We start from the raw sequence: 9,139 nt of genomic DNA, 5'->3' as shown, positions 1-9,139 counted from the left end.
AAATACATGGCCATCATCTGGCAACCATCTGGCCATCATTACAAAAGACCTGATTTGGCTTAATTATCAGATATGTCACTTTATACTGGATAGGACCCATAGTGGAATTGCAGTGGACTTCTTAGCAATAAAAAGAGGTCTAGCAGTGTGCTGCCAGTTAGCCTCTGGGCTGTCTGTAGACTTGTGCTGGTGTTTATTTGCAGTATTAAAAACAGAGGAATGGTTCTAGAAGAGGGATTGGGGCCTGCAATGCTTCCATTAATGGTAATCCAATCGTAGGCAACAGCAGCAAGGTCAATGGAGGGACCAGCTGGAGCTTGGCTTCACTCTGTTCTACCTTAGCCAAATAATATCACCAGCAGACGTCCAATCTGCTTGTCGCTCTGTCCATATGTAAGTATATCTACTTACATATAAGTCTGTTCCTAAGTTGTTTGGTCTGTCAGCCTTCATATCTGTCTATCTCTCTGAGTCGGACAGTCACTCAGTTAGTCTGTCTGTCTATATGTGTGTGTGTATGTGTGTGTGTGTGTGTGTGTGTGTGTGTGTGTCTCACTCTCTAATTGTCGGTTTTCACTTTATAAGGAAGCTGTAGGCTACAGTGATGTCTACATCACTCTTTGAACCTGACTAATTGATATCAGCACATTAAATTATAATAACGAGTTAATAAAATATGGCCATGTAAACTGACAGTCAAACACCCTGTAACGACTGATCGTAAAGGAGGTAAATCTGAATTATTAGCCCATCTCAGCTAAATTTAATGGATTCAACTGTGATCATCTACTTTGACCTTAACTATGTTTAGATGAAACCAGATGTTTATCCTCATCGGACAGCTGCAGAATAAACGAACTGTTCCAGTCAGGGACGATGAAAACGACAAAACAATAGTATGACCAACAGTTGGCAGCCTCACCCAGCTACATGGTGAGCAGAACAGATACCTTGTTTTGCCACTGACTAAGAGACCATGGCCTTCTGTGGCCTGTTTCCCACATGTCTCCATGTGTTCCTTCACGGACAGACTGGTAAAATATTCACACTCAGGGACATGGACCTCCAACAGTGTGATAGGGACGATAAAGAGGTCCTCAGCATGGGCCTCTGTGGCATTACATGGAAACATAAACAACATACTAGCAGCCCTCATAACTAGAATCTTTACATATATTGTATTCACTTCTGCCTGGTATTATGACTACGTCCATCAAACTATTGCACCAATAGTTTTTCTCTGCTCTCTGTACTTTATTGCCACTACCAAATTCAGTTGGTTCTGCAAATAGCTGTGTCTATAAAGACATTAAAATGTGTACATATGTTGGGTTATGTGTACCAAACCGCACGTCTCACTTGCAGTGTTTCGATTGGTCGGTTGTGCGTGATTTTGTAGTGGGGATGTGTTGACATCACTGACCACCGTATATGCCCTGTGCATTCACTAGTTTCAGTGAATAAACATGATGCCTATTCAATTTAAAAAGAAAACATTCAGTGAATGAATGACTGATTAAATGACTGACTGACTGACTGACTGGAAGAATGAATGAATGAGTGAATGAATGAATGAATGCCGTTTCAGCTCATATATCATATAATTCTTCTCCTTGATCGCCACCTTGGAGAAGCTTGTGTGTACCATTGATCCATGCCGTCCCGAGCTTGGCTCCTGGTAGGGTCACCCAAGGCGGATAGGTCAAGAGGGGGTTCCAGATGAAGGCCAATCCAACAAAGACCTCAATGGTGGAACTGGTGGAAGATCTCTCCAGGTCACAACGGCAGTGAAGGCGGATGAAGGCTGCAACAGAGGGTGGTCCCTAATCGTCTTGGTTCTCCATGCCATTGGACTCTGGCCACCCCCTGCCGAAGATCGTGTGGTGGCTGCAGGCGCATCAGCCTCTCCATGTAAAAAGCCGTCATGCACAGGCGTCCTCCTGCAAGGATACCCACAAGGACCTAGAAGGAGGGCAGTCATACTCGACCCCGAGTGACCGCTGATGATGATGATGATGATGATGATGATGATGATGATGATGATATCATATGAGATATGTAAGTTTAACACAAAAAATAAACAACAATTGGGCAAAGTAAAATAGCTCTTTAGATCATTCAAACTGAGGTGGAAAGCTAAATCATCCCTGATGATGGGCAGAGTGGAAAAGTTGCGAAGAAGACAAGGAATGCAACTTCTGTTTCTTGTCACTTCAGTTATTCCCAAGATAAGCCTGCACTTGGGGGAGAAAGTGATACCCTTCTGTATACAACACCGTCTTTCCACATGACAGCATGTTAGCCATCCCTTATCTTCTCTCCATGATTTATGATTTATTCCAAGTTATTAGTAATTAGTTATTTATGCTTGGCTCTCTATAATTCACACTTCTCTTGCCTTGCTGTGTATTTAATATACATATGTTATGCGTGAATGAGAGCAATGCCCTGAGTCCAGTTTCATAGGTGATCAGACTTGGCATACAAAACTCTGACTCACTCTCTCTCTCTCTCTCTCTCTCTCTCTCTCTCTCTCTCTCTCTCTCTCTCTCTCTCTCTCTCTCTCTCTCTCTCTCTCTCTCTCTCTCTCTCTCTCTCGCTCTTGCTCTCTATCTCACTCTGGCTCTCTCTCTCACGCACGCGCGCGCGCACGCACACACACACACACTCCCTCTACATCTCCCTCTTTCACCCGCTCTGTCTCATTTACACAAGATGGCTCTCATCCCTCTGCATTCTGTTCTGTTGTTACCAGAGGAAAAAGAGACGCTTTGTTGACGAGGGGTTAAAAAGAAAAACGCCTTGAAAAGGTTTTCTTTGGGTAAAGAAGATGAGGAGGAGGCGTTGAGGGGGATTGAGGAGGCCGCTTGAGAGCGAGAGAGAGCTATAGAGAGAGAGAGCGAGAGAGAGAGCGAGAGCGAGAGAGAGAGAGAAGGAAGAGCGCTGCTAATTATGCATGGCGATTGTTGATGGCTTGATTGTCTGCGTCCAGCTGCACGGGGAACCGGGGGAGAGGGAGAGGGCGGAGACAGCGAGGCAGACTCACTGACGCCAGGCTCGGAATTCTCCCATCCATTGAAAGAGAGACCCGATTGTGTCCAGAGCTTTTCTGACTGCACGGAGCTAGAGCACCTGATCCCTGCCTGCCCACACACACACACACACACACACACACACACACACACACACACACACACACACACACACACACACACACACACACACACACACACACACACACACAGCTCTGGAATCTGCAGGCAGCCGATAGCTACCACCGGTGGCATATGGACCACAACAAGCTACTATGCGCATGTTTCAACGATGTACAAAAAATTAGTATAATTTTTACAAGAACTTCACAACATTCAAGCTCGGGCGTAATCAATCATCCTCACGCACGCGTAGTTTGGCCAAGTAAAGAATTTTACCTAAAAAAAAGAAGAAAAATACCAACAAACAAAACAATAATATGTACTTAAATTCTTTACTTCAAGTGACGCTCTGTTGGATTTCCTTTTCTACCAGTTTGTTTATTAAGTTGCTCCACTTACTCCAGCCTCAAATCGGAGCAGCTAATTAGCATTAATCACGTCGCGTTCTCTTGTACCTCCTGGATACCACCGGCGGTTGGTTTGCTCGTTCAGCGAATACAAATCATTATATTCCCACCAGTCTTGGTATAGCCTGTAATTCTACAACAATATTTGTCCTGCTTTTGGCGCAGCCTATTAAAGACAGATATTTCAGGTCAACGCGTTGTTTGCATAGTCAGCGCTGCTCTGAAAATGCTTTTCTGAAATAGCGAGAGAGCAAACTCCGGTCTCACGGTTCATTATTGCGGTTTGCTCTGAATAAGGTCGCCGAGTGACTTGGAGGGGTCAGTGGGGTGTGGGGGGTGTGTGGGTGTGGGGGGTGTGGGGGGTGGAGGGGTGGTATTGTTGCCAAGAGGAAGGCAGTGGGTAGTGTCCGAGTGCTGACATGAACATCTGTTAAACCGGTGCATAATAGGATGGATATCTCCAGCCGGGCGCAATTAGGCTCAAAACGTGTCCGGGACGAAGACAAAATACCTTATGAATTATAATAGTGACCGGCTGTTGATTTGTCATCGGTTTGGACGTTGTTTTCCACATGTTATTTTTATGTTATTACATTCATCTGGTCGTTTGGGCCCGGAAAACGCGCACAATGCGGTGGTCTGTCAGTCAATCCTTAAGCAACGAAGCCAAAATAATAATAATAAAAAAAGGGCCGTATCTTCGAAGAAACCATCATTGAACTCGCTGTGCAGCAGGAAAGGGTGAAACCGATTCTTTTGATTGACAGCCCCCGCGGCCAATCCAGTAGCTGAGCGCCTCCGCTACTCTGGCGGAGCGGGAGGGCGGGCTGTCTGCCAGGGTGAATGGATGACGTAGGGAGGCTGGCGCCAGCATGTCTGGGACTGGTGCGTTAGATCAACACAGCTGGGCCGGGATAGGACACACAGCTGGCGCGGCCCTGCATTCCTCCACAAAACAGGATTGTGAGAAAAGGGAAAATAAGACCCAAATAGGAGCGTAGGGGACGTGCTTTGATGCGATCGGAAAGTGCAGGGGATAAAACTAACAGAGAGGAACAAAAGTTTGCCGTCGTTGGATTCATACAAAAAAAAAGAAAAAAAATCACGCCCTGAAGAGCCGATGTCTCGAGTCGTTTTCTTGATGGGTGACTTGACAGCTTCGTTGTACTCTGATGCAGGGCAAACATCAAGAGTTACACCAAGCAGCGCTGTAGGAATACAAATATTTAATAATGATATTCTTTTCTTTTATAAAAACAAACAAAACTTTAACGTTGCCTATTGTTGATTCATTCATTTTCAAATAAGATTATTCTGTTGACCTTTGACCTATATCCCCGCCGCCTTTATTTTCTATCATGGCTGGGGTTTTGCATCCTTAAGTGTGCGTGCGTGCGTGCGTGCGTGTGTTTGTGTGCGTGTGTCTGTGCACGTGCGCGCGTTTGTGTCGGGCGATGCAGGAGAGGATATAATAAGAAAAAGTAAATAAAAAAAAAAGAATTAGATGAACTTTTTGACTCGTTAACACCATGTGGCTCCAAAACCGGATCCCCTTAGTCACTCGACTTGATAAAGGAATCTCTAGCTACATTAACCCAAGGGATTTGTTCCTCTCTACAATTACAACCCATACACTGCGTCATACTCCACCGCTGGGATCAGTCAGATCTTCCCTTTACAGGCTGTCTTCTACGTGTATTTGAAGTGAGTGTGCACTGTAACTGAAAGAGGTGACTTTTTTTTTTGGATAATTCATTTTGGTATCCCCAGCAAATTTCCTCATTCTTCCATCCATACCCCCCCCCTCCAAGCAGGTGATATTAGCCAATTAAAAACGACTTTTTCCTGAGACCCGTCAGGAACTCTTTACACTGACCAATCAGCGCCCCGGAGTTTATTTATATGCCCAGAAGGGGGCGGCAACAGGACGGGTGCTTATAAATAGCGCAGCTGTTGCTGCGACGCCTGTGTAGTGGGCTCAGGACCGTGCCAGACACGCTGCAAGTCTTTCGTTATCTCACGTCAAACTGAGTCTCTCTTCTTTTTTTTTTCCTCCCCCCCTCCTCAACCACCTCTTCTCAAGTCATGAAAGCCATCAGTCCTGTTCGTTCAGTGAGGAGCTGTTACAAGGCCGTGTGCTGCATCTCGGATCAGAGTTTGGCCATCACCCGGAATAAGCCGTCGTCAATGGAGGAGCCGGTGGGCGCGTTGTGCGACATGAACGACTGCTACTCCAAGCTGAAGGAGCTGGTCCCCAGTATCCCTCAGAACAAGTCCGTCAGCCAAGTGGAGATCCTGCAACACGTTATCGATTACATATTCGACCTGCAAATCGTGCTGGAGGCGGAGACGACGGCCGCGCCGGAGATGGTCCTGTCAATAAAGGTAAGGCTCGGCGGCGGCGGCGGTCAGCTCACTCGGACCTTTCAGCTGGTTATAATGGCGTTATAATGCATGCCTTCACCTCCAACCGCATGCCACACTCTTTTGATTAGGAGTGAAAGTGTTGGGACCTGTCAGGAGGAGGGGAAAAAAACAAAAACAAAACGTTTCGTCGTATTCGATCATGTTCGATGTTCATGTTTGGGTTTTTTTTGTCCCGTGTTTTTAATGCTCCCTCTCCTTTCGCTTTCCATTCAGACTGCAGACCTTACCCGCAGTTTCTCCAAAGAAGAGGGGCGGTTGTGCCATTAGATTTATGATACGACACGGTATGTATTGGTCTATTCATTTCCATGCCTCTCCAACTGTGTCATGCTGATGTGATTTCATAAATGCGTGAAAATCACAAGACTCTGATGTGATCCAAGACTTGACTGTGGGCTACGCGTTGTGGCGGAATACTTGCCAGATTTCCTGTTTTTTTTTAATGATGGAAGTGGAAATGAAATTGATAAGCGCTACATGTTATAAGAAGCCTCTATGCCCGCTCGCGCTCGCCATGGTTGCCAATTAGGCAGGCCAGTGAATGTGTAGCGGATTCTTTGCTATCTGCCTGGGGTTAATGAAAGTTCCATGCTAGGCGCCAGTCTGTCTGCTCCGCTCTGCAGGGAGGGAGGGAGGGGGAGAGAGAGAGAGAGAGATTTCGAGCGAGAGAGAGAGGAGAGAGAGAGATCTGACTTCACTTTTCTTCCTTTTCTCTCCATGCAGGTGCAGGGAAACACATGTCTCCACTTCACTCCGGGCAAGAGGACAAGAGGGGCAGAAAGGGTGGGATAGGTATTTGGAGAGGAGGAGGAGGAGGGCTGGGGGGGGGGGGTGGGGGGGGGTTCAAGAAAGAAGGACAGAAAGAAAGTGGACTGTTTCCTAGATGACAGAGGAATAACAGCAGTGTATGCTCACTCAGAGGCAGACTCTTACTTTTATCTTTTTTTTTGGCCAATGAATGGATGAATCAATACACCAAAGCTGAAAATCACCCTGTTTTGAAATCAAGAGGATGTTCTCAACTTTCTTTGAAGACCCTGCTTCACAAACCAACCAACGGATTCCCTATGGCTAGACTTGTACTAATGCATTGTTGTTGTTGATGTTTTGTTTTGTTTTTTCTTTCCCTTTTATTTTGTGTGTTACATTCCAAACAACCCGTTGCGGGTTTAACTCCACAATATTTAGCTATGCCCCATCTTGTACGGTCTCTACTCCTCTACGTCAATAACCATGTCACACAATTTACCCCCTCATTACTGATCCCACATCTGTTTTCTAGACTGTTGTTACACATTGGTAAGCATGTGTGCATACTGTGGTGATGCGAGATGTGCCAGTTGAGTTGAATGAGACGGTGGTATTCATTTCTGAATGGGGGTTTAGGGGGGTTGCCTTGGGTATAATCAGAACTCTATACTAGAGTTAATTGTAAATGTTTGTAGGGATTGTATTATTTCTGCAGACAATGTGTTGTGAGTTTCATAAACTCCTTACGAAGTGTGCTTTGTATTTACGTTCTTATGTATTGAAATAATAAAAAAAAGGAAAAAAAGAAAGATGTCTGAAACAGTTGCCGGCTGTTTTGTTCTTGACGTGATAGGGAAATAAAGGTCGATATTGTTCCTTGACAGTGCTGATGCACTTTTCAGGCTTTGGACTAGAATGAAGTGCTGACACAACAGGATGTATTCAGACGAGTCTTGAGGTTGACTGATAGGAAATTGAATGCAGGGAGTTTCCTCTGCATCTCTGTTTTTCCACAGACTGTATAAGCACCGGTTACTTACCCAGGCTGGAATGGAAGAGAATATCGAGACGTTGTCATATGTCAACCAAAAAAAAACTCCCATCATCTAAAAGCCTGCAAGTCAGGCAGTTGTCATGACACCTAGATGAACATAAAGGACAAGGGTTTTGGCCTAAACATTGACCTTAAAAGCTGAACATCACCTGTAGTGGCAAATACCATGGGAATATGAGGACTGATTGTAATACACCCTACAATCAGTCTTTGGTTTTGGATACTAATGGTAATATTCAACCATTTTTTTTAAAATTCACATATTCGGTCCTTATTCCTATTCCAAGCGAATTTCACTAGAAATCCAAGCAACTATCTTAATTACACAAGGCATAACACAAAATAATACATTTAAAAGAATGTTTCGTCTTATTCAAATGTGGTCCAACCGCGTCACCTTGAGATTATAAATGGTTAATTGCAATTACATATTAAGGCGGCCATTGAATCAGCAGTATTATCAAATACTCATTTTGTATTAAAGAAGAAGAAAAAAAGCGGTGAAAGGAACATACAGGGTTCGCAGGTCTCTAAAGGAAGAAAAAAGCAAAAGAGAAGGCCAGTCACAAATTAACCAAGAAATAGCGCTATTCCTCATCCGGTTCACTGAATGTGGTCCTACAGTGGGAGTGTGCCTCCATCTAGCGGTAAAATAGAGTAATTGAACTTGAAGTATAATTGTTAGGCCATTGGGACAGCAGATTCTTTTGTCCCCTGGTTTGCATGCTTATCATCTCTCTGTCTCTCTGTCTCTGTCTCTCTCTCTCTCACACACACACACACGCACAGTATTAAAGTTGATTAAGTTGCTATTATCAAAGCGTATACTCTTAAAGTTTATATGGATACATATTTCAAAAAGTCTGAAAAGCTGTCTTCATTTACGAGACCGTAAATTATATAAAATGAATGCCAGAGGCTACTGTCATGCAGATAAGATGGTGGTCTACACTACAAGATAAGGATGATAGTTGAGCATGCAAAAACTTGTGTCTTGTGAACATCCCAGGAATACAAACCCTCTGTGCGACAGAATATCAACACAAGATGAACTTTTATTTTTCAGTGCGGATGGGTGTCATGCCAAAACTTTTAAGGTGAAACCATTTGCTATGAAAAAAATAGCCTTTTGCTCATGTCACAAACCCATGTTGGCTTGAAAACTAGTGGAGGCTACAAGGGTGAGAGCGAAAGCAACAGATGTCAGCTAGGAATTCCAACATTCAAAGATTCTGCATACAACTAACTCCGAATCATTACCTTCAATGCACTGAACAAGTTCGGACACATGCCAAACATCAGGACATGTTGATTATAAAGATTACATATGGTAGATAATGACAGCT

General features: G+C 44.4%; 1 protein-coding gene across 1 annotated transcript; it reads left to right on the top strand.

The window, feature by feature from the left end:
- Nucleotides 1-5,541: 5,541 nt before the first annotated feature.
- Nucleotides 5,542-6,809, top strand: id3 (inhibitor of DNA binding 3). The gene is made up of 3 exons (XM_056295976.1): nt 5,542-5,947; nt 6,203-6,273; nt 6,713-6,809. Exons 1-2 carry the CDS (start codon nt 5,648-5,650, stop codon nt 6,254-6,256), a joined length of 354 nt encoding a protein of 117 aa, XP_056151951.1. The 5' UTR covers nt 5,542-5,647; the 3' UTR covers nt 6,257-6,273; nt 6,713-6,809.
- Nucleotides 6,810-9,139: the final 2,330 nt, after the last annotated feature.

This window comes from Lampris incognitus, chromosome 16 (assembly GCF_029633865.1).
Source record: "Lampris incognitus isolate fLamInc1 chromosome 16, fLamInc1.hap2, whole genome shotgun sequence".
Classification (NCBI taxonomy): Eukaryota; Metazoa; Chordata; class Actinopteri; order Lampriformes; family Lampridae; genus Lampris; species Lampris incognitus.
The sequence above is the reverse complement of the archived record's forward strand: the minus strand, read 5'-3'. Positions and strand labels throughout refer to the sequence as shown.

Coding starts and splice junctions, on each gene's coding strand:
- id3 (XM_056295976.1), top strand. CDS start 5,648: ATGAAAGCCATCAGTCCTGTTCGTTCAGTGAGGAGCTGTTACAAGGCC. Junction 5,948..6,202: donor AGATGGTCCTGTCAATAAAG/GTAAGGCTCGGC, acceptor CTTTCCATTCAG/ACTGCAGACCTTACCCGCAG.